This window comes from Labeo rohita, chromosome 16, assembly GCF_022985175.1.
Source record: "Labeo rohita strain BAU-BD-2019 chromosome 16, IGBB_LRoh.1.0, whole genome shotgun sequence".
Lineage (NCBI taxonomy): Eukaryota > Metazoa > Chordata > Actinopteri > Cypriniformes > Cyprinidae > Labeo > Labeo rohita.
In genome coordinates this window covers 6,409,613-6,436,408 of record NC_066884.1, presented here as the reverse complement: position 1 = coordinate 6,436,408, position 26,796 = coordinate 6,409,613, and the positions used below count along the sequence as shown (strand labels likewise).

General features: G+C 34.4%; 1 protein-coding gene and 1 pseudogene across 1 annotated transcript; both read right to left on the bottom strand.

Moving 5' to 3' along the window:
- Positions 1 to 14,659: 14,659 nt before the first annotated feature.
- On the bottom strand, positions 14,660 to 19,190 carry LOC127178350 (sulfotransferase 2B1-like). Its single transcript, XM_051131182.1, has 6 exons — positions 18,806 to 19,190; positions 18,268 to 18,476; positions 17,082 to 17,208; positions 16,716 to 16,810; positions 16,441 to 16,621; positions 14,660 to 16,340 (listed from the first exon to the last, which is right to left on the bottom strand). The coding sequence occupies exons 1-6, from the start codon at positions 18,942 to 18,944 to the stop codon at positions 16,225 to 16,227; spliced, it is 867 nt and encodes a 288-aa protein (XP_050987139.1). The 5' UTR covers positions 18,945 to 19,190; the 3' UTR covers positions 14,660 to 16,224.
- Positions 19,191 to 20,653: 1,463 nt separating this feature from the next.
- Positions 20,654 to 24,394, bottom strand: LOC127178351 (sulfotransferase 2B1-like; annotated as a pseudogene).
- Positions 24,395 to 26,796: the final 2,402 nt, after the last annotated feature.

Sequence of the window (26,796 nt, the reverse complement as noted above, 5' to 3'; positions counted from 1 at the left end):
GAGAAGAGCATAAAGAAACACTGATATGCAATAAATTGCAATTGTGAAAGTTTTCACAAATCGAGTTTGACTTAAAAACAATGTTTTTGTATTCGAGCAGTCTGCGTGTTTATTGGTAAAACCCGTTAAACATGAAGAGCGCCTATTTTTCACATTCATTGCTATAGCAGACTTACCAAGGGGTTTACGGACAAGAGCTTTGCTGTGAAAAAAAACACAGATCAAGCTGATTAAGATGACACCGGTTTCAGTCTGCTAAGTTTCCAACTTTCTGAGCTATAAGCATTATAAAATTAAGAGTCGCATCAAAAAAAAAAAAAAAACTGATTTCAGCCAAAAGGACAGCATCTCCAGAATTCACAAATCATGGAGAACGACATTCGGGATTATTTGCATGTTTATGACAGCATGCTGTGTATTTATAGCCAAAAGAAATCTGAATATCAAACCACAAACTATCTTTACTGTGGTTCACTACCCGTTCATTATTACATCCAGCAGCACAACACCTCAATCGCTCAATCGGAGATATTCTTGTCTAACTTACATCCTTGCTTCGGCATCGAAAAAAGGAAAGTTACTGGACTGTGACAGCTGGTCTAAGGAAAGACGCTCATGTCAATCAGCTATCGTGGGAGTGGCCTCTGTCGGTGTGACGGCACACTGACAGGCATCTGAGAATGGCTCGATTTGAAAAAGGGGATATTATTTTTACTGATTAATTAAGAACCACTGCACGGATTTTTATCATTATAGGTTAGATTTGTACATACACTGCCAACACACATTAATGTTCAAACAACATGTAAAAGTGAACTTAGCATCCAGTGACCCCTTTAACATTTTATTCTGGAATATCTGCCATGTTTGCAGTTAATAACACTTTTTATTTATGTTTTTAGGGGAATCCTTGTCCAAACACTTTGGATCTTTTTCACGTTTCCAGGTTTCTCTGAAGCAGAAGTCGTCGTAGTTGGGTAAACTTATAGCTGAGAATGGGAGACTACATCAAATATATTTTGGGGCATTCATGAGTTGTGGGCAGTATTAGCCCACAACTATTTCCAGTGAAAATAGTAAACCATCCAGGTACCTCTGGGATACTCAATTCAACATATTTCTAATTTCAAATACTATTTGGGACAGAATTGGGATGCAGCAAAAGATCATAAACCAAGAAAAAAAAAACGCAAATGCACTGACTAACCAAAACGCTTAAAATCTCCATTTCTCTTTGTGTGAGAAAACATCAATAATTCAATTCAATACAAAAAATACGCTCCTTTTGCCCAGCAAATCAGTTTTCACTCTGAACTGTTCACAGCTTGTCTAAAATTCTATATGTATACATATCATAAACCATTTATTAAATTTACTACATATCAGTAACTAAATTCTATTCTCTAAGCTAAAATTCTGTCATCTAATTCTGGTCTATTTCATCCATTGTCATGATATGGAGTAACACGAATGAAAGTGTGAGAATTCTGTATTGACCAAAAAGGAGTGTTCAGCAAATCAGAAACGAGATTTAATGAGTTACAATGCATTACAATGTTGAAAGTCTTCATTCTAACGCAAGCATGTCTTCCTAAAGGATGCAATGATTACAGTCACGTATCATAGTAGTGTAATCAGTAGAAGAGATGGTTTATAAACAAACAAAAGGTTATTTTTGTCTTAAGCAGAACAATCCACGTCAGTAGTTTGACTCACCTGCTCTGATAAATTAGAGCTCAGCACGTTTGCGTGCAGAAAACAATAGCTGTTGTTTCAGCCCCACGGGATGGATGTACCCTCACGTATCAATGATTTCCACTGAATTTTGCCTGATTTTGACTAAAAAATAATAAAAAACATAAAAGCACTTTACTTACACGACAGAGTCAGAATTTTTACAATAGACAACAAAACCAAACATTTATTTTAGCAACATGTTTTAGAATACATAATACAAAGCACTTTTAAATGTAATTATTTTTTGCTTATTCTATACTCTAAAATTCATATTAGTTCTATATGTTTTTAAAATAAATTTAAATTAATCACATTTTTACTTCTTGCACTTTTTACTTTTTTACATTTTTAAAAATTAAAATAGCATTCATTTACAAGAACATGTAGAAAAGCATTGCATATGTTTAAGAAAGTTGACAATGACAGTCAGAGAAAGCAGTATTTGTTATAATAAAAAAAAGCTTTATATTATAAAACTTCAGATTTTGTGGTTGTACAAAATAAATGAGATAATTAAAAACTTCTAAAATCATTGATAGTATGCTATATTGATAGTTTGATAAGTAAAACTAACGCTGGATAAGCAACACAAAGGTCACAGAATCATTCAGGAGACACATGATAAACGTAGGTTTCCATGAACTGATAGAAGAAAAGTGAAGGTCAAGGTCAATGTGGCTGATAAGTGGCAAGTTTATGGCCTATGAACGCTGCTATTCTCACTCTCTGATATGTTTTCAAGGCTAGAGGCCAAACGTCAAATCAAAACTAAAGACTGACATAATATCTGTACTTTATTGATGTGAATCTTTAATCTAATCTTTTTAGCCAAGCATTCAAATAATGCATCTCAAACTTTTCCTGCAGCTATATCTGATCAAATGTTCATTATTAATCTTTTAGCTCTGGTTTAACAAACCTTCCTTTTCTTAGTTTGAACAGCAGCTACGCTAATTATGTTCCTATTTGTTCTCTGTTTCTGCCATGGGATTGACATCCCATGGTAACTAGGAATTCACAAGCTCCAGTGTGGATCCAGAACACTTAAGAAGAGATGATGCCAATCCCACAGAGGACCTCAGATGATGCCAACCCTGAAAACATACAGCATTACCGAATTCTGCTACTAATTTATAGTGTTCTTTGTCTGTTTGACTACGTCATTAATTGATCTTTACCACACATCTCTGCCATATGTACATCAAGCTACTACTACATATATTGTAAAAATGTCAATTTGGTGTAAAGCTGCTTTGCAACGATATGTATCGTGAAAAGCGCTATACAAATAAATTTGAATTGAATAGAGCTATGTCTAATTCTCTGTCCTCCTGTAAACCTTGAGCATCTTCAATTACTCCAATTGCTCTGTGACCTACATAAGCTCTGCTGTGGAGCACGTCTGCTTTTTTGGCAGTGATTGAGCACAATCTAAATGGGTTTATCTGGTGGTAATGGTTTATTTAACTAGAAATTAAGTGAAAACAACATCAATCAAAGCACATAGCAGTCGAGCATGCACAAGCTATGATCCAAGACCTTATCTTCAAAGTCAAAGGTAGAGAAAATTGAATTCATTTTTAAACCTTATCTTTCAAAATAAAAAGCCTCATCCCCTAGAGTGTGAACATCCTGGAAATTGTTTTTAGATCCAAAATAAAGTAGCAGTTAGCATCCAAATCGCTTCACAATAGTAATTCTGGTGGGAAGATGACCAGTGAATAGCATAATTTTAGTCTGTTTTACAAATAAATAAATAAATCTGTAAAAATAGGGAAATTAAGGGATTTTCCATATTGATATTTAATTTGTACAGGCGTTTTACCTGTATTTTTAATTTTGCACTGCATTTTGTTGTGTTAACAGAAATGTCAACGCTATCTCACGAACAATTCGTACGTATTTAACTAGGTGGCTAATTCGTACGGGGTAGGTCATTCGTACGAATTCATACGATGTGGATAACTCGTAAAATACGTACGATTTAGCAAAAAAACATACAAATTCGTATGAGTGAGATTGCACAAATTCGTACAAATTAGCCACCTTGTAAAATATGTACGAACTGCCGTGAGATTGGGTTGGAAATGTCCATAAAATTAATGGATAATGTCCTGGCGGAAAACTACCAGCACATTTTCTGTTTGTTTGGTTGTATTTTAACAGTGTAAGATATTATTGTATGGCTTCAAATGATTTGGAATATAGTGCGCAAGTCATAAAACTATTGTAATTTCAACAGTAAAAGACTGTAAAAATGCTACGGTAAAAACCTCCTTATTAGTTAACAGTAAGTTCTATTAGTAAAAAATCTAATTGGACATTTATTGTGATTTTACAGTAAAATACTGTTAAATTTACTCTTTTTTGAAGTCTTGAAAACAGTGAGAAAACACACTGCCGTTCAAAAGTTTGGGATTAGTAAGACTTGTAATATTTTTAAAGAAGTCTCTTATGTTCAGTTAGACTGCATTTATTTAATCAAAAAAACAGTAATATTGCAAAATGTTATTGCAATATAAAATAATGGTTTCTGTTTTTAAATATAATTTATTCCTGTGATGCAAAGCTGAATTTTTATCCACCATTACTCCAGTTTTAAGTGTCACATGATCCTTCAGAAATCATTCTAATATGCTGATTTATTACTTTTTTTTTTTTTTATCAAATGTTGGAAACAGTTGTGCTGCCAAATATTCTTTTGAAACCTGTGATACTTTTTTCAGAATTCTTTGATGAATAACAATTTTAAAAGAACAGCATTTATTCAAAATATAAATCTTTTCTAACAATACACGTCTTTGCTATCACTTTTTATCAATTTAACACATCCGTACTGAATAAAAGTATTCATTTCTTTCAGTAAAAGAAAGAATAAAATTTTACTGACCCCGAACTTTTGAACAGTCATCTAATTCTAAATAATCTAAATCTAAATCATCTAATTTGAACAGTTTATATATTGTTAGAAAAGATTTCTATTTTAAATAAATGCTGTTCTTTTTAACTTTCATTCAATTCATCAAAGAATCCTGAAAAAAAAAAAAAAAAAATCACAGGTTCCAAAACAAATATTAATCAGCACAACTGATAATAAATCTACATATCAGAATGATTTCTGAAGGATCATGCGCCACTGAAGACTGGAGTAATGACGCTGAAAATTCAGCTTTGATCACAGGAACAAATTATATTTTTATGTATATTAAAATAGAAAAATGTTTTTTTTACATCCTAAAATGTTGCTTTTTTTTTTTAAATAAAACAACATATTTCTTTTAGTGTTTCACAAATGAAACAAAACTGCTGACAAAAGTTCATTTTTGCCATAATTGTTCCTTGAAATCCTTTCCAAATACTCTTAGTAGCAACAAAGGCACTATGTAATCTGGTTTACCACCAACTGTGCGATCTGTGCCACTCCTGTTTTCTCAGAGAGACCTCCACACCTCTTACCTTATCAGCAATGAAGGCAACTGGCAAGCACGGCTTCCCAGCACCTCGATGCTTGATAGCAGTTCAATCAGAGGCAATGCATGGTCTCATGCAATGGTCCTCTGGGCCTCTGGGAATGAAGTCCACCCATTTAGGACCTCATATCAGCGTGATAATCGGCCCCACTCATTTTCTTTCATTATGAGGAAGCATGTTCTTTCAAAGCTGGGCAGTGGGAGATGAAAAGGAGCTTGTTATTTGTCTTTTTTTCCAACACTCTAGATTTTAGTGCATTTTAGGCCTTGAATATAATGCCTCTTCGATTTGAATAGGATCCCACTGAAGCTCGGATGATCTGTTGTACATGTCCCAGGAGTTTGCCAAATCTCTAGAGTAAAGGAACTTCTCTTTTAAGACCCCCAAAACAATGAGCACACACCCACCAGTTTAGGGATGCCACACGACGCCAGCTCCCAGAAGTGTAGACCAGCAACTGTTCCCGTCTTTGTCCTTCTCTCGGCCTAGTAAACAAACAATAGCTTCACAGACAATGGGGTGTTAGTCTGGAGCCAGTAGCGTAGTGCTGACATATAATAAAAACACGCTAGTAAGAAACGCACTCGCAAACACGCACGCAGACGCTCAGGTTATTGTCTGAGACAGCTGCGCTGGGCGTGAACAGATGCTTCAGGAAGAGCGGGCAGACGCCAGACGAACTCCTGTGATATCTGCACATACAGCCTAAAATTACATCTGCAAACATACTGATTCCATAAAGACAGTGGGGTAGATAATCATAAAGGGCACGATAGTGATTGTTTACATTTTTTGGCGTGACAAAATCCTTAACTTGAAAGCAAATTTGTAATTTATCATCGAGCTGTCAGGACACATTAAGCAGCCTGTTTTGTCTTACTGTAATCTAACTGATTACTGACTGAACTTGAGATGAAAATGAACTGACTGAAAATGAGTTTCTTGTAATGGACAATCATATCCTAAAAATAAATGTACATTTATCAGAACGATTAGGTTTCTGATGAAAACTAGCTCAACTATAGCTAGAAATTTTGTATTTTACTTGGAAAAAAAAACGGATCAATATTTTTGTATAGTAGACAAATAAGACTTCAAAGTAAAACAAAATCTAAAATAAAATAGTGAAACAAAATAATAAAATAAAATAAAAATAAAATGTGTAAAGATTGTGATTCTAAAAATCCCAGATGTTTCTATTGGAAACTAAAGCTCAGAAATGTATTTACAAAAAATGTAAAATCAAATAAATAAATAAATGTACATTTATTAGAATAAATAGATTTCTAATAGAAACTACAGCTCAGAAATTTTAGCTTTTTTAATTTATTTTATTTTACTTTAATATTAACTTTGGAAAAATATATATTTTTTAAACTGATCAATATTTTTATACAGTAGACAAACAAGACTTCAAAGTAAAATAAAATAAAATTATGTATACTTACTGGAATGATTGTTATAAATCCCATAGGTTTCTGTTGGAAGGTAAAGCTCAGAAACGTATTTACCAAAAATGTAAAATAAATAAATAAATACATACATACAAAAATAAATGTACATTTATCAAAATGATTAGGCTTCTATTGAAACTATATCTTTGATTTTCTTTGAATTGTTTTGCTTTAATCTTTTTATAGCATACAAACGAGCATGCAGACAAAAATAAAATAAAATTAAATAAATGTACATTGATTAGAATAATTAGGTTGCTATAATAAAACCAAACAAATAAAAAAAATAAAATAAAATAAAATAAAATAAAATAATAAAATAAAATGAATGAATGAGTGAGTAAATAAATACATGTATGTTTATCAGAATGATTAGGTTTCTATTGGAAACTATAGCTCAGAAAGTTTATTTTATTTTACTTTAATCTTTTTATAGTGGATAAACAAGCATTCAAATAAAAAAAAAAAAATAAAATAAAATAAATAAATAAAATAAATTAAAATAAACTTAACTTCAATTAAACATAAATAAAACAAAATAATGTATATCCATTGGAATGATTGTGATTCTAAAAATCCCATAGGTTTCTGTTGGAAACTAAAGCAGAAATGGATAAGAAGTGTAAAATGTAAAATAGAATAGAATAGAATAGAATAGAGTAAATAAAGAGTAGAGATATAGAGTAAACAAATAATTGGAAACTAGTGGAAACTGTGGCTCAGAAAGTTTTTTATTTTATTTTACTTTATTTTACTGTTTATAGTGGACAAACAAGCATTCAGATAAAAAAAAAAAAAACAATTTGTCTAAAAATAATAATTTAACTGTTTGTTGCTCGGCGACAAAAAATGCTAATTGTTGTAAGTTATTATTTCTGTTTATTTTTCCATTGCATGTAATCACCATGATCATCAAAAAAAAAAAAAAAAAAAGAATTAGGAAAATTTCAGGAAAATAATCCATGGTCCAATTATATTTTGTTTTGATATTCAAGTGCTTTAAATTTCAGAACCAAAGCAACTTCTTTTTGTGATATAAAACTTAAATAGTTTAAAATAAATATTACTCTTAATAAAAAAGAAAATTCTGCCATCGTTAACTCAAAAAGAGCAAACATTTTAAAAAAATTATTTTGTGTTTAAAATAACACAAGGATGAGTAAATGATGATAAAATGTTCCGCCCCCTTTAAACTATGCACTGACGAGATTAACAATAACCTACAGATTCCAACGAACAGTACTCCGTTTGTTCAATGCTAATAGAATCTTCCGCCTGACAACAGCCACTTGGCATTGAATCCCATCGAAACTAAACTAAAGGATATCTATAAAGAATACACTTTGTAGTTCAAAATAGACAAAGGCAGCTATATATAATTTCCTAGTACGTGTCATTTGTGTATTAGAGGAAGGAAAGTGTCCTCTCTTACTACTGTGTATTTATGACGTACAATGGACAGTCAAGGACAAAATATCTGGCTCGAAACTGGGAGCACAGAAGGTCACTGTGAACTTTAATTTGCACTATTAGATATTAGTTTGAAATAGCTAATAACATTTCCCAATATGATTATAAGTGAAACGCAAAAAGGAAAGGCATTTTTTTAATGTTACAGCTTTTTGTTGACTGTACTTTATCAAAACAGCATTTGTAAGACTCGTAAAGTTTATGTTTTTAGAATAAAGCAATTGTTCCTCTGACGTCAGTGTCGCTACAGCTACTCGTCTCTGCGATACAGTTGGAGTTTTTATATTTGTGTTTGAGCATTAGCGCGTAGTCAAAACAAAGTTGGAGTGTCCACTCAGAGCATCTGATTTAATGTAAAGACTCGTCTTATCACTCAGGTGAAGATAATCATTCAGACAATAGCAGGAAGACGACAACATTTCAGCACTAGTAAATAAAACCCCACAAACGAATGCGAACAGGCCTAATGAAGTATATACAGAGCTAACAATAAGACTAAGCAGACTGGCTGTGATGTTAAAAATAGTTCAGTGTCTATATTAATAATGGCACGTCGGCAGAAATTTAATGCAACTTGAATTCTGACGGGGCACTCTTCCAGTCAAATGTGCCGGGTGAAAACCATCTTATTATTTTATTTTTCTATGATAAATAGTGCCTTTTTGTTGGTTTTATTGGCATACATAATATAGTTTTATTGCGTTCTACCTTTATCTTTTGGTCACTTGCATACATGACTACGACTTGAAGATTTTAAGGCTGATTTTAAGCCCGATTTGCGCCCCTGAACAAGTGGGTCGGGGGTTGGCTTGTCACAAACTATTTTTATGTCCAAAAAATCCTATATTGTGTGGTGTCAATGTAATTACTTTACTGATAGAGCGTCCCTGACCTCAAATCGTAAATATCAAACATGTTTACGACTCTTGATCCGGCTGCATCTGACGTGAAACCCGCGATAGCCAATGAGAGTGAGCAAGCGTCTCCTACCGGATGCACAAACATGCCATGAAAGAACGTCACCCATATTCTTTTTTTCAATCTTCTTGTTTTTCACTGTACAACAGAACGCCAATCAAAACAGCTGACATCGATCGTCCTGTATGTGTTTTCCTCTCTAGTCACGTTCTCGCGAGTCTCCGTGTGTTGCCAAGTCTGCGGATTTACCGCGGAACTGGGCTACTGTAACACTGTTCCCGCTGGTTGTTTTTCACGTTCGTGGGTTGTAGCGATCAAAATAACGTAATATTTAGTCTCTGAATGTGATATTTACAGGGGGACCCCTCCGAAACGCGACTGGGCTAGTTTTGAGTAGCAGTTGGGAGGATTTTGTTGTGCAAACCTGGCAACCCTAGCGTTTGGAGGACTGTAAATAAACTATAAAGTCTAAAAAAGGATTGAAACTGTTTTAAATTCTATCGTATCTAAAGTCTTACCAGTTGAGGACAAAATATTTTTCTGCACATCTTATGTTATGTGACCCTGGACCACAAAATCAGTCATAAGGGTCAGTTCTTTAAAATTTTTAAGATTTATACATCATCTGAAAGCTAAATAAATACATTTTCCATTAATGTGTGGTCTGTTGGAATAGGGCAATATTTAGTTGAGATACAACTATTTGAAAATCTCAGATCTGAGGGTGCAAAAAAATCAAAATCACCTTTAACCCTTTAACTGTCACCATCCGCTCTGTGGGACGTGTGAAGTTTACTTCACCACATTACAAATAAATTCTAATCTAATCATGACAAACTATACATTGTTGGAAAGGTCTAAGAGTCATAAATAGATATTTTACCATATTTTTGTGTTACAAATTATGTAGGAAAAGTAATAGATTAATATATGTCAAGGGTGCATCTTAAAAAATCTACATCATAACATGAGTTCTGACCTTTGTCACAAAAGACTTTCTTCGTTTCCTTTTTCCCTATCACACTTTAGATATCATAAGAAATTATATATCAGTTCAAAACTGATATTGCATTACGGAAAATGTACATCAAGTACTCTGGATAATGCATTTTTATGTCTATGTTCAAAAATGGGAATGGCAGTTAAAGGGTTAAAGTTGTTCAAATGAAGTTCTTAGCAATGCATGTTACAAATAAAAAAATGAGGTTTGATATATGTACAGTAGGAAATTATCATTTTGGCCCATAAAATGTATTTTTGGCTATTGCTACAAATATACCCGGTTTATTTCAGGCAGGTTTATTTCATTTTTTTTTCACTATATCAGAAATAGTTGACAGATATGACAGATATTTACATACACCAAGTTGACTGTACAAGTAATTATGTGCGAATATAAAAATTCTGAATGCCACTGAAAATTTGGAAAAAGTGCATTAATGATTATTGATAAAAACTGATGATCAAGTCAGTTGCTGGCAAATACTAACAAAGTGTATATAACACTTTAACCCACTGAATGTGTCAGTTTAAGGTAAAATATAGTTTCTTGATAATTATGGAAACAGCTTATGGAATAGGCTTTATTTTAACACTGGATGCCATCACAAAATGTGCACAGAGGTAAAAAAAAAAAATGGAGTTTGAATGTCTTTAGCTTAGGTTTATGGGAACCTTTAGCCTCAGCTGAATACTAACAAGTCACTGGATGATGAGAGAATATTTACAAACATGATCTTTAGTGCTGTCTTTAACATTGGAGACTGTTAAAGAGACTGTGATGGCTTAACCATTTAGCAGCCAATCTGAATTCAATGCATGACGATGCAACCTTCTAAAACATACATATGCATCATTATTTACAGCAGGGCCCCCTGATTCCTACATTTTCAGATGTAATACAAGGACTATATGTTTTGTCTGCTGCAGGTAATGTTTGCACATGAGGCCTCAGAATCAAATTAAGTTCAAAGTCTGGAGTTATTAATCTTTTACCAAACGTTTGCCAAAAATAAGCCGTTTGCTTGTCCTTGCAAGTGGTATATCAATAAACCTGTGACCTGGTGAAAGTCCTACTGAAAGACTACTGTAAACTTTCAAAAGTCTTTATTTAAAGGAAGATCATTATGGAAAAAAGGCCTATTTAAATACCCAAAAGTTTTTCTTCAGAAGCCACCCACATCCCAAGCAGAAAGGTCTCGGAATAGCAAAGAAAAATAAACGTAATTGGATTGAGCAGGAAACTACAGCACTACAACACATGCTGACCCAGATAACAACACACAAAAACAAGCCTGAAATAACCATCGGTGTTTATCTGGAACATTTTTCTAAATTGGCAAAGGCTGCACTTTTTGTTATTATTGGTATTATGTTATTTATTTATTTATTTTACAAGAATAAAAAGCCTAAAAAAAAGGTTTGTGTAGGTTTGTTTTGAATAGCCTTGGTTTTACTGTATCCCTCTGATGTATGCGTGAGTGTAATAAGTGTAATCTTTTTTTTTTTTTTAATAACTCCCCTTCTCCCCTCTGTCCAGCAGCATTAACACTGCTGGGTCAGTATTTACTTTTTTTGTCATTGACCAATTTATTATTTATTATTTGACATTTATTTGATCAAAAATACAGTAAAATAGTAATATTGTGAAATATATGATCTGTATTCTATTTCTATTTAAATACAGTATTGTATTTCAAGAGCACTAAATATTTGTTTATTGCAACAGAAGATGATAAATATTCCTGATGTACCAGTGTGAGTGACTGAGCAGTTTTAAGTTTTAAATTAAATAATAATAATGAATAAAATAAAAAAAAAAGAGGAAAAGTGGAAAAGATATGAACTGGACCAGATGAAAGAGCAAACATTAGTCTTGTCGACAAATTATACATGAAAAAAGCTTTAAAAATAAAATAAAATAAAGTAAAATAAAAACAAAACAAAACAAAAAAAAACAGTCGTAAGGGTCAATTTTTTTGGCTGAATTTATAAGTTAAAAGTTTACATACTCTTGAATCTTATTACCGTGTTATTACCTGAATAATCCACAGCTGTGTTTTTTTTTAGCCTAAACAATTTATTTTGAGGGTAGCCTTGGTTTTACTGTAACCCTCTAATGCATGCGTAAGTGTAATAAGTGTAATCTTTTTTTTTTTAAATAACTTACACTGCTGGGTCAGTACTTTTTCTATTTTTTTCTTTTTTTCTTTTGTTATTGACCAATTTATTATTTATTATTTGACCAAGGCTGCATTTATTTGATCAAAAATACAGTAAAACAGTAATATTGTGAAATATTACAATATAAAACAACTGTTTTCTATTTGAATCTATTTTGAATCTATTTCTATTTTCAGGATTCCTGGATGGTTAGAAACTTCAAAATAACTGCATTTCTTTAAAATAGTATTTATTTATTTATTTTTTGTAATATTATAGAAGTCAAAACTGTCACTTTTGACACTGTCCTGACAGTATTGTATTTCAAGAGCACTAAATATGTGTTTATTGCAACAGAAGATGCTAAATAAATATATAATAATAATAATAATAATAATAATAATAAATATTCCTGATGTACCAGTGTGAGTGACTGAGCAGTTTTAAGTTTTAAATTAAATAATAATAATGAATAAAATAAAAAAAGGAGAAAGTTTTATAAAGATATGAATTGGACCAGATAAAAGAGCAAACATTAGTCTTGTAGACAAATTATACATGAAAATAAAAAAAAAAATGAAATTGAGCTTTATACATCATCTGAAAGCTGAATAAATAAGCTTTCCACTGATGTGTGGTTTGTTAGGACAGGGGAATACTTGGTTGAGATACAACTATTTGAAAATCTGGAATCTGAGGGTGCAAAAAAATAAAAATATTGAGAAAATCACCTTGAAAGTTGTCCAAATTAAGTTCTTAGCAATGCATATTATTAATTAAAAATTATGTTTTGTTATATTTATGGTAGGAAATGATCATTTTGGCCCATAAAATGTATTTCTGGCTATTGCTGCAAATACTGCTACATAAAAATAAAATATAAAAATAAATTAATAAAAAGTAAAATAAAATAACTTTAGAAATGGATGAATTGTTTTTTGACCATTTTGATGACTTCACTATTATTCTGAAATGTGGGAAAACATACTAAATAGAGTATAATTGGTGAGAACAAACAAGACTCTGTCTACAAATGTTCTGTTTTTTTTTTTTTTTTCCTGTGCCTTTCAAGTAAATCTTCAGTCAGCAGATTAGGGAGGCTGAGAACAGAATGACAGAATAAAAGGAAATAAATTCCTTTGGATGATTGATTTAAATGAGCACTGCCAGTTTATGTCAGACGGCCCTCCCTTTCTTTATCTCTGCATCCCTGGAGTGTTGACACTAGTCCAAATACAAGTTGACCCTTTGTTCTTGAGAGGGTTGAGAGAGAGACGCTGTCATCCACACCCATGGACACCCACCATGCCATGCTGGGTCTTCCAGGGACATGAGAAAGGAGACACTTTGATATCCGTCTATTCTAGTGGCCATCCTGTCTTAATGATCTAAGCTGATATTTTATCTGTGTCCATCTGCACAGTGGTGCGCATGCGTACTGTACGCCAGCTGTCTAGTACGGACGATACGTGAGGATATATGGTTCTTCCGTCCAATCACAACGTGTGCCTGACATCACAGGCACAGCCTATAAACATGAAAAATGCCATCAACATGCCTGGACGATGCCCACGCTCACACGTGTGTCCTGCCCAAAGTGCCTCAATTACAGGAAATCACAGGAAGTTCATTAGCGTTATCGGTAAAGAGGGCGCAGAACCCCAGCACAGTCACGTACGGCAGAGGCCCTGGAGTGAAATGCCCTCAGAGGAGAAAACGTAGGCTTTACCGGTTTAACATACACTAGTCAGCACGTACACAACAGCACTAGCGGAAATGTGAGCGCTTTCACATGTCAATGCCAGTTTACTTGCAGCCAATCTGGCAACCAATCACAGTGCAGCAAGCTTCATTTTAATAATCTGGAAGTAAATAACATGGATGCTTGTTTACAATGAAGTTGTGAAGATGGCAATTTAAAATGAAGCAATAAGCCAGGTTGTTCAATACAGTGAGAACTGATAAAAGCACCGCCTTGAGTGGACAGTTGCTTTTTATTAAATCAACATCTAAACCTAACTGATCAGTTGCGCTAAAAAAAAAACACATTTATTCTTTTCTTTTTTTTTTTTTTTTTTACAACAAATGAAATAATTGTCATGAATAACAGTGGAATGTCATTACTACAAAACCACTATTAGACAAAAATAAAAAAAATAATTAATGTGATCATCAGCTTTATTTCACCTGGTCATGCATATAGTAATCAAATTAAAATTTTGTGTAATTTAAAAAAGTTTATATGCATACACACATACATACTATATATATATATATATATATATATGTATATATATACAACTATCACTAAACAAAAGAAACAAAACAAAAAAAAAAGACAGCTGTGGATCATTCAGATAACAACCCAGTATTTTATGTGAAATATCTTATTCAGGTCAGTACTAAATAAAAATAACATGCATTTTGTATGATCCCTCTTATTTTGGTAAAATAATTAACATTTTGCAGATTCTGCAAGGTGTATGTAAAGTTTTGACTTCAAAAAGTTGTTAGTTTGTTAATAGTGAGAACTAGTCCCCAAACTAAAGTGTTGCCATAAGAAATATTTATTTATAAAGAAAGCTTTATAGATCTTGGTAAGGTCAATGAATCATAGACAATCATTGCACAAAGACAATAATAGTTTATAGCCAGTTAGCAATAAAGTTCTCAGTTACAATAACTGACATTAACTGACCTTTCTACTGACTCCTGATAACCTGTGTGCTATTGCACATAACATGCTATAGTCCTGCTGCAGGACTGCAAATGAGACCAGCAATAAACTGCAATGCCCGTAATGTAAGAGGCCTAAGACAGTGCTACAGGGAGACAGGAAGGACAGCGGATCAGCTGACAGCAAAAACTGGCAAATCTGGTAGACACACAAAGATCCTCATTGCTTTTGTTACTGAGCCCTGCACTGTTCACGGACTCGTTAGTTCATTTCTGTTTGTTAAATATTCAAACAATTGAACGTGAGAGAACTTAAAGGAAAATAAAAATGAACATAGATGAGATTATTGTTGTTACTGTTATTATTATTAACTTTAGTATCTTAGTAAATCCCTTGAGACATTGTTGAAATCTCTTCTTAAACTCCAGAGGACACTCTCCAATGGAATTGTTCACCTAAACATTAACATTTGTTGAAACCTCAGAGAGTTGTTTCTTCATCTGAACAGATTTGCAGAAATTTAGCATTACATCACTTGCTCATCAATGGATCTTCTGCAGTGAATGGGTGCCATCAGAATGAGAGTTCAAACAGCTGATAAAAACAACTTCAAACTGTTGCTTCTGGTTAAAATATAGCTCCTCTTTCCATAATTTTGCTTTCTGCCGTGGATTGTTGTGATGTTTTTTATCAGCTGTTTGGACTTTAAATTTCAAATCTGTTCTGATGAAAAAACAAACTCATCTACATTTTGTTTGGCCTTAAGGTGAGTAAACCATCAAACTATTTTTTAAAGGAAAGTCAAGAAACCTTACACAGAAAAATACTGGTAAATCAAAAGTATGATTGAACTGTTTTTGTTTTATATACATTAAACTTCATATAAACATAAAGTGTTCATATACATGGTTTTTGGTTACATATTTATATTTGGATATACTGAAATATTTCTAATGCAAAACCATGACGAAATAGATGCAAGTTTACTCTGATTAGATAAAAAAAGACAAATAATATTTCACTTTGGAAAAACATATTTTCAAATAATATTTCACTGCGATAAGCAATCCTTCATTATTTCATGACACAAAAAAATTAATTACATATTACTGCGTCTGAGCTTGCAACTTCCCTCAATACTGGAAGTTGCATCCTCACTGTTATGTAAAAACCCAAAACTGCTCCAAGTGTTTTACACTTGAACATCTTATCTTGTGAAATTCCAACACAGCTTCAGGACAGCAGAGGACGTTGCTGCAATAAACTTCAATCGACACGTTCCATCTATGATTGTTTATTTTGATGTGCACCGAGATGTCATGACAAGAGATTCAGTCATTCCTTATCCCACGGAAATCTGATGTTGCTTCCTTTCATTTCCTCTTGAATTACAGCTGTGAACTTGGCGTCAAGCTCAGGGCTAAAGTGATTCTTCCAGTCTCCAGCAACACCTTTAAATAAGCAGAGATTCAGGAACAAATATCATCATAATGTTCATGTTTTCAGTGCTTTAAATAGCAGCTCTCGGCTGATGCTTTAAAACCAGGGTACCTTTTCTGAGGAAGGGTGACTTCTTTTCGTCCATAACACCTTCTGGCACCATAGAGTAGTTTGACATTTTGTTTGTTTTCATATTTTTGAAAGTGCAATGATGGACCACACGATCCAGAGCCTCTGCACTGAGCTCCCGACCAAGAAATTTTAAAATCCGGCTCAGGGCGTCATGGAGGTCCTACAATTGCAAGAACCTTAATTTTATTGCATTAGATATTTGGCGCCACGTGTTTGTTTCTGAAATCTGAATGAGCAGCATCGTTTCACCTTACCTGAAGCATTTCTTCATAGGTGATGCACATAATTCTGTCACCGAGCTCAGGATTTCGCCAACTTTTCACATGGTCGGTCCACTTTCCGAACAAAACTGTGCAAGCAATAGCAGTTTGATTATTTCAATATTTATATTAACACTCTCCATCTACACATATCATGTTTGATTCATGTTTATTGTTAAATACAAAATAATCTTTTAAAGCAGATAAATGGGTGTTTTTATGGGCATGATGTAAAGTGGACCTTAATACGACAGAAACATCAATACAACACCAAAGCTCAAAAAGTAGCTATTTAGCATTTTTACTTGTTGCACAAATACTAAAAAATTTATATTTAAAATTCAAATTCCAATGTCTCACCTTTTCCTGACAGGAATTTGTCAGTGAATTCTTCAAATGTTCCAGGGTCTTCAAGAAAACTGGCCATTTGATGAAAGTGGAAAGAGGAGACAAAAGCATCTTTAGGATTCCGAGTGACGTAGATTACCTGGAGATGAAAAACAATAAATAAAGATTAGACACTATTTTGCTTTATTGAAAAAAGAGACTAATCCGGACATTTTAAGTTCAGTCAACTCAAAAAGGTTTAGTTAACGAAATGCTGTATTAAGTTGTATTAAGTGACAACTTAGATATTTGAGTTCATTCAACTTAAAGTTTTAAGGCAGCTGGGTAACAAGTCCAGCTTTTAAGTTTAACAAACCAGTTGTTTAGTCAACTCAAATATCTAAGTTGTCACTTAGTACAACTTAACATTTCAAGTTGACTAAACTTTTTTGAGTTGACTTAAAATTTTAGGGCAGCAGGGTAACAAATTGTTTTAAGTTGACTCAACAAAAAGAGTTTTTTTGTTGTTGTTTTTTACAGTGTGGAAGGCATTGCTGTAGTGGAAAGAGCAAGAGGAGAAACTGTAATAAGACATGGACAGAGAGGAAAGGAAGAGGCCTGTGAAGATGTTAAGACTGTGATGATGATTGCGCAGCATATACGCATATCTAGCTTACTTGAACATAGTTTCTAGACTCGAAAAGCGACTGAAAACTCACACACTGTGTGACCTTCTTACTGTCCAGCTGAACTCTCTTGACATCATGCACTTTGATCCCAGCAACGCCATTAAGATTTGGCATGCAGAGAGTTTACATTCCCGCAGACCAGAGTTCACAAGCAAAGACTGTGCAGAAAAACAGCACTTCCTTATTGACACAGAGGAGCTCTTAGGACGTCTGAGCATTTGGTTACCAGATAAGGCATTTTAGCAGACCCTATTGTACTTCTTTTAGGACAGAAGTTTGTTTTGTTGTTTTGTTTGATATTTTTTGTACTGTGTTGATTTGCCCACCTAAAAAGATTTTGGTGAAATAGACGAGGATAAAAGAGGAAAGGAGGAGATGACAGGATTGTGCTGAATTAATATGAACTTCCAATTTTATAATAAATATATTTATATATGAAGCAGTGAAGTAATTAATCTGGGTTTTTCTGATTAAGTAAAACATTAACTATACAGACTATGTTGGTATGACAGTTCTGCTGTTTTCTGTACCTTGGCCTTTGATTTGAAAAAGGAGGGTGGCATCAAATTATACTGCATGTGGGAGACGATGGCTCGTGGTGAAGGGAGTTTATCGAGGACCACTGGAGCTCGTGTTTCCTCCAGCCATGGAGCCCTGTCCCAACTAGGGACGTTTTCCACTGCCTTCAGGTCTCCTCCATTTAGGAGCAGAGGAAGAATTTCCTGCATCCATGTGGTACCTAAAAAACACAGGCAGAGATCATTGAAGATACGCTGGTCATCTTCATGCATGTAAAAAAGCACAGAATTTCACATTTGCATATGAATTACAATATATAGAATAATCAACACATCATTATGCAGAATGCATAAGCCTGTGACATTCAATAATAAAATGGCAATGCACAGAATAGAAGAAATTAGAGTGAAACAAAACAGAGTGATTTGTAGTCTGACAAAAATCAAAAGCTATATGAGGAAAATGTAATGCAAAAAGTGTTTGCTTCCTGTGTTGCTGAATGAATGAGAGGAGAAATTGTATGCATTGAAAAAGAAATATTGATCTTACCGGATTTTGGGTAAGTGACAGCAAAGACATCGTCATCTTTGACTTGGAAGTTCTCAAGGTATTTAAGACTTTCCTCTGAATGAGATGCCTTAGGCAGTAGGAGACCATGGTAAACCAGATACAAATCACTGCCTGCCATTCTCTGCTGACCAAACTTTGAAAAACAAGGAAGCTTTGTTCAACGTGTTCTGTGTGAATTCACTTTTATTTGGAAGGGAGGGAGAGAGAGAAGAGTAAAAGAGAGTGAGAGTGACGTTTGATGATGAAAGCATTCATTAACCCAACAGGAAGCCTTACAGTGCTGCTTGAAAGTTTGTGAACCCTCAAGAATTTTCTGTATTTCTATATATCAGATTTTCACAAGTCCTAAAAGTAGACAAAGAGAAACCAAATCAAACAGATGAGACAAAAATATTTTCTTTTCATTTAGAATTTGAGAAAATAATTCAGAATTCATTGTTTCATCAATAACGGCAAGCCGTGCTGACCCAGATGCAGCAAAACAGCCCCAAACCATGATGCTACCACCACGTTTCACAGACAGGACAAGGTTCTTATTAGGTTCTTACAAGTTTTCCTTTCTCCAAACATTACGCTCTTCATTTAAACCAAAAATGTCTATTTTGGTCTCATCTGTCCACAAAACATTTCTTCAATAGCCCTCTGATTTGTCAGTGTGATCTTGTAGCAACTGCAGATGAGCAGCAATGTTCTTTTTGGAAAGCAGTGGTCTTTCTCCTTGCAACTCTGCCATGAACACTATGGTTGTTGTACCGTTAGCCAATGTGAGAAAGGCCTTTGTTTGCTTATAAGTTAATATTACACATCTTGCTTTAGAGCGATCTTTGTTGGACAAACCACTCAGTGGTCTTGAATTTCCTCCATTTGTACACATTTTGTGGATTTGTGGAGTCCAAACACTTTAGAGATGGTTTTGTCACCTTTTCTAGCCTGATGAGCAACAATAACTCATTTCTGAGGTCCTCAGAGATCTCTTTTGTTTTGTGTCATGATACACTTCCACAAACATAATCAAACTTTGATAGATCCCTGCTCTCTAAATCAAACGGGGCAGGCAATGACACCTGATAATCATCTCACTGACTGAAAACACCTCTAACAGACTCCACTTTCACCTTCAAATTGACATGTAATCCTTGAGATTCACATACTTTTGCCACTCACAGATATGTAACATTGTATCATTTTCCTGAGTAAATAAATGACAAAGAGCTATTTTTGTCTCATTTGTTTGACTGGGTTCATTTTACTTTCAGGACTTGTGCGAAAATATTATTATCCTTTAAGTCTTGGGTATGCAGAAATAGAGAAAATTCTTATGGGTTCACAAACTTTCAACCAGCACTGTATGTCTGCTGCTGACATTCATAGGAGAGTTTGGGGAAAAGGATACTTGGGTCTAGGTGTGCTTACAAAAGGTGATTTAATGTGAAATTTTTTTTTGCTTTGTTTTGTTTTTTTGAAAACAGGAAAAGGTCAGAATAAAGTCAGTAAAAGAATCTGAAAAAAGTTTAAAAGCAAGATGAGTTTGAAATGTTGAAAACATACAGAATGTAACAAGTTCAGAGTATGAAAGATGAAAATAATGTAAGATTCTGTAATTTGAAAGAAAAAAATAGTTTATAACAAAACCTCAAATAAGGAAATAACAAAATAATTAAAGTTCAAAAGAAAGAATTGAACAGTCTGTAAAATATTTGAAAAGTCTGAAAGAAAACAAAAGCATGTAAGAAATGAAAAAAAAATGTCTAAAAGAGTTTGATGTACAGAACAATGAAAATGATTATTTGCATGTCTCTATTAACTAGTTGCTTATTAAAATGCATATTAATAGCACATTGGCTGTTTATTAGTACTTACAAAGCACATATTAATGCCTTATTTTGCATGTTCATATTTTTGATCCTTTCAAAAATAAAGCAAGTTTTACAGATCTAAAGACATTTCTCATGCTTATGTAATGAATCCTAAACAATTATTGCACATCCACCTGTGGAACAGTCCTAAAGACGATAACAATTTACAGGCAGTTGGCAACAAAGGTCTCAGTTACAATAACTGACATCAAAGAGACCTTTCTACTGATATATGTATGTATGGTAAATCCTTTCCTACAGGGAAAATGTAGCATTTTAAAATAATCATTCACCAAAACATTAAAATTTGCTGAAACTTTACTCACTCTTAGGCCAACCAAGATTTGTTTCTTCATCAGAACAGATTTGTATAAATTCATCATTACATCACTTGCTCACCAATGCATCCAGTGAATGGGTGCCGTCAGAATGAGAGTCCAAACAGCTGATAAAACAGTTGAACACAACTTCAAACCGTTACTTCTGGCTAAAACATGAGTCCTCTTACCATAATTTTACTTTCTCCAGTGGATTGTTGTGATGTTTTTTATCAGCTGTTTGCACTTAAACTTTCAAAACTCATCTACATCTTGTTTGACCTTAAGGTGAGTAAATCTTCAGAAAAGAATGTCAAACTATTCTTTCAAGGAAAGTCAAGAAATCTCACACAGAAAAGCACTGGTATGTCAAAAGGATGATTGTACTGTTTTTCTTTTATGTGAATTAAACTTCATATACACAGTTCATATACATGGTTTTTGTTACATATTTATATGTAGGTATACTGACATATGATATTTCACTGAAATTATATTTCACAGTGATTCACTGAAGCATTATTTCTCAAAAATAAACCTTTTTATTTTATAGTCACAGAAGAATTAATTGCATAATAATTACACATTACTGAGATTCACTCATTACTCATCCCATGGGAATCTGATGTTACTTCCTTTCATTTCCTCTTGAATTACAGCTGTGAACTTGGCGTCAAGCTCAGGGCTGAAGTAATTCTTCCAGTCTCCAGCAACACCTTTAAATAAGCAGAGAGAACAAATTTAATTCAAGAACATAATCTTCATAATGTCCAAGTTTTCAGTGCTCTTTAAAAGCAGCTCTCAGCTGATGCTTTAAAACCAGAGTACCTTTTCTGAGGAAGGGCGACTTCTTGTTGTCCATAAATTCTTGTGGCACCATAGAGTAGTTTGACATTTTGTTTGTTTTCATATTTTTGAAAGTGCAATGATGGACCACACGATCCAGAGCCTCTGCGCTGAGCTCCCGACCAAGAAATTTTAAAATCCGGCTCAGGGCGTCATGGAGGTCCTACAATTACAAGAACCTTAATTTTATTGCATTGCATATTTGGCACTGCATGTTTTTTTTCTGAAATCTGAATGAGCAGCACCATTTAACTTTACCTGAAGCATTTCTTCATAGGTGATGTACATAATTCTGTCACCGAGCTCAGGGTTTCGCCAACTTTTTATATGGTCAGTCCACTTTCCAAACAAAACTGTACAAGCAATTGCAAATTTATCATTTAAGTGGACCTTTATACAACAGCAAACATCAATACAAACAAAAAATACACTGATATTAAAAAAGTAGTGTCATGTAAATACTGAATACTTAAAACATGTATCCAAACGACTCACCTTTTCCTGACAGGAATTTGTCAGTGAATTCTTCCAATGTCCCAGGGTTTTCAAGGAAACTGGCCATTTGATGAAAGTGGAAAGATGAGACTAAAGCATCTTTAGGATTCCGAGTGACGTAGATTACCTGAAGATGAAAAATGAAGATGATTAGACACTTTGTTTTGCTTTATTAAAAAAAAAAAAAGACTAGTCTGGACATGCACTAAGAAAAGGGCATTACAAAATTTTCCTGTAATGAAATACTGCATTGAGAGTTATACACTAAAATGAATGCAGGCAATGTCAATGCCATAACATACACACACAGTCATGTGAAAAAGAATGGAGACCCCACTGAATTATATGGTTTTTCATAATAAAACTAACATGGAAAAGCCATGGGTGACAAACTAAGGGCACCCTGTGATTTAGTTGCTTGTAGGTCCACTTTTGGCAGCAATAACTTGACGTAATAATTTTCTATATGACTTCATTCAAAAGGAATTTTGGCCCATTCTTCTTTACAGCATTGCTCCAGTTTATTGCGGTTTGTGGGCATTTGATCATGCACAGCTCTCGCCACAGCATTTCAATCAAGATGAGGTCTGGACTTTGACTGACCTTGATTATTTTCTTTTCCGGCCGTCCTGTTGTAAATTTATGGTGTGCTTGGGATCATTGACCTGTTGCGTGACCCAGTCTCCAAATATGCTGTTGTCATTAGTTTATAATAGACTGTAGAACTACTACTTTAAAAATCACTGTAAAAATATGGCATATTGTAGCCAAAAATAGACTGTACACCTTTTTTTTAAAAAAAAAAAAAACACTGATAAACTATTCATTTCATTTAGACAGTTCAACTGGCCTAACGTTTTTTTTTTTTTTTTTTTTTTTTTGAAAGCAGATGTCAGATTAGTGAATACAGAAAAATGTATCGTTTCTTTACTAGCAGTATGTAAAAAGTGAAACTAACTATACAGACTTTATTGGCATGACAGCTCTGCTGTTTTCTGTACCTTGGCCTTTGATTTGAAAAAGGAGGGAGGCATCAAATGATACTGAATGTGGGAAACGATCGCTCGCGGTGAAGGGGCTTTGTCGAGGACCAATGCAGCTCGTATTTCTTCCAGCCATGGAACCCTGTCCCAGTTAGGGATGGTTTCCACGGGCGTCAGGTCTCCTCCATTCAGGAGTAGAGGAAGAATTTCCTGCATCCATGTGGTACCTGAAAAACACAGGCAGAGATCAACGAGGATACACTGAACATTTTCATGCATGTAAAGAAACACAGAATTTTACATTTGCATCTGAATTACAACACATAGAATAATAACTACATCATTACGCAGAATGCATTACCCTGTAAAGTTCAATATTACAATGTTAATGCATAGAGTAATAAATAAGTTGATGGATATTCTAAAAAAACAAAATAGTAGTTTGCAGTATGAGGAAAATCAAAAGGCAGATGCCTAGATTGCATTCATGACTGAGTAAAAGTCAAATAATAGTTTTGCATTGTTTAATTGCTGCACAATTTGTTCTGCATACTGTACAATGTATAAATGTGCATAAGAAAAGAAAACGTACCATCTTTTGCAAAGATTAAAGCTCTATGAGGAAAATGTAATGCAATAAGTCATTCTGTGTTGCTGAATGCATGAGAGGAGAAATAAACTGCATGCACCAAAAACAAATAATGATCTTACCGGATTTTGGATAGGTAACAGCAAAGACATCGTCATCTTTGACTTGGAAATTCTCGAAATATCTGAGACTTTCCTCTGAATGAGATGCCTTTAGGCAGCATGAAACCATGGTAATCCAGATACAAATCGCTGTTCGCCATTCTCTGCTGACCGGACGTGGAAAAACAAGGAAGTTTTGTTCACCGTGTTCTGTGTGAGTGAAAGAGAGGGGGAGTGGCGTTTGACGGGAGTACTGAATCTAAATGACATTCACAGGAGAGTTTAGGGAAAAGGTTACTTGGGTCCATGCAGGGCATACAGACCCATTATGCAGGGACAGCGGCGCATTGGTCTGTCTTCCGTATTGACAGCGCCATAAATGCGCAATAGAGGAGGGAACGATGAAATATCTTGCTCCGCCTATATAAATATTGCTGTCTATAAACAGGGCGTTAACAGAGGGCAGAGACGGGACAAAGACAGACACAAAGAGGAGTGAACAGACGCGTCTGCAGACTGTAACGTTACAGGCAAAGCAAGTTCATTGAAACGCTATATTTGCAGCTGTTTTATAAACGCGACTTCTGAGCGAATTTGCATTTTTAGCATAATTTCACAAAGCTAAAGTCAGTTGTTAAATCTTGCAATTGTACAGTATTATTTAAATAAAAATAACTGTTCATGCTACATGTATGCAGCATCTTTGTTTGAACTGTGGTGCAGTGGTTGCCTCTAATTTCAGATGGCTACAGAATGTTTTTTTGGCATTCCCCAGCACAGGCAGGACTCAAATTGTGCAGAGAACATGCCCTTTTCCCCTTACACTCCCTTTTTTTGGTGCATTGTTTTTTCTCTCCAATGAATCAATGCCTATTGGTCACCCTTTACGTTTGTCTGCATGTTTTACGAATATTTAGCCAGTGAGAGGTATTAAAACGCGCTTGTGACTCAATCTTGTTGGATCCGCTCAAACTGTCAGTCAAACCTCATAACTCCACCTCCTCTATCTTGATGGAATGAACGAAGTTGCACAGCAGCTGAGTTGAACCAAGTCTTGCAAGGGTAAATAAAGATCTTGTTTTTTGAATAAGTACAGAGTTTTCTTTACGCAAGAAACACTATTAAGGCTCATATTTTATGTATTTGAGGTCTGAGACGTGTCTTTTTCAGTTTCAGCACATGCCCCTTAAAAGGTCTGTGCATGGCTCTGGTTATGGGGTCCAAATGTCTGTGTGTATATTTTGAACTACAATGTATACGCCGATCAGGCACAACATTATTATCACCTTCCTAATATTGTGTTGGTCCCCCTTTTGCTGCCAAAACAGCAAAACAATATGGACTTCCATAATATAACAGACACATATTTAAAATTATTGTGTAAACAGTAAAACAATATAAGTTCAGAAATTATTTGAGTCCCCCCTCCCTTGCCTCACAGTGGTTTGGTCCACTGCCTGCTTTCCCCCTTTACCGACACACACATGAGGAGTCCAGCAGGAGAGAGCGAAGTTATATCCGCTGTATTTTTCTATGAGGGACTATAAGGTTACCAAGCTTAGCTTGTTTAATACCATAGCTTGTCACCCACTACAACTAACATGGCAATAAACCTGTGTGTGAACTGATACGAGGTTGATATTGCAGACCTACCCATATGTTGGGTTTTGCTCAATATGATGTTAATTGGCAGATCAGTGGGCTTGCTGTGGTTAAATATATCTAAATATGAGGCGTCCTCAGTCTCAGACGAAACCTAAAATACTATGTGGAGGATGCAAAATAATTAAATAATTATAATATGGCCGTGGTGTGAACCTATGAAGCGAACTCATATTTAAACATGGTCTCTATGCTATGTACACATGCTGTGTACACATATATGTCCTTACAGGTACAATTTTGGCTGTATTATTTGTGTCGGCTTCAAAAATTGCTCTTGAGAACTGGTCTGCGGCTATGCAACCCCGTAAGCAAACTGTGATGCACTGTGTATTTTGACCATTTTACATCAGAACCAGCATTAACTTCTTATGCCATTTGAGCTACAGTTGCTTGTCCGTTGGATTGGACCACACAGGCCAGCCTTCGCTCCCCACGTGCATCGCCCACAACCCTGAGAAGAGGACAAAATGTTCACTTGCTGACTAATATATCCAACCCATCAACAGGTGCCGTGATGAAGAGATAATCAGTGTTATTCACTTCACCTGTCACCTGTCATAATATTATGCCTGATCGGTGTATATGGGTGCTGGACCGATTCTGATCATAGTGGCGGGCTGTTTGGACCAAAAAATGCCAGGGCTGATTTTTTTGTCCAAGTCCAGCCCCTTCAGAGAGGGAAAAAGTGCAAAAGGTCAGAATGAAGTCAGTAAAAGAATATGAGAAAAAAAAATGTTCAAAGTAAGAAAGGAGTTTGAAAGATTGAAAACACAGAATGCTCTTCAAAGTACAACTTCAAAGAAAGAGTCTGTAAAAAAGATTGAAAACATCTGAAAGAAAAAACAGGAAAATTGGAGGAAACGCCCATTCACAAACATATCGCAACTTTTGAGAAATAGAGATACTTAGAAATGGACTGATTAAAACTTCACTCTCTTAGGCAACAACGTTAAATGTTGAATGACTGCATGACTTATTATGAAAATAATAATAGGGTAAGCTTACCAATCTCTGTTAATTCACTTGAACATTGCTGTCCTCATTTTAAAGCACAGTTTTTCTTTTCCCCTTCATTTTTTACTGTTCTGCACCCCAGAATGTTTCTCTCCTCTATTAAT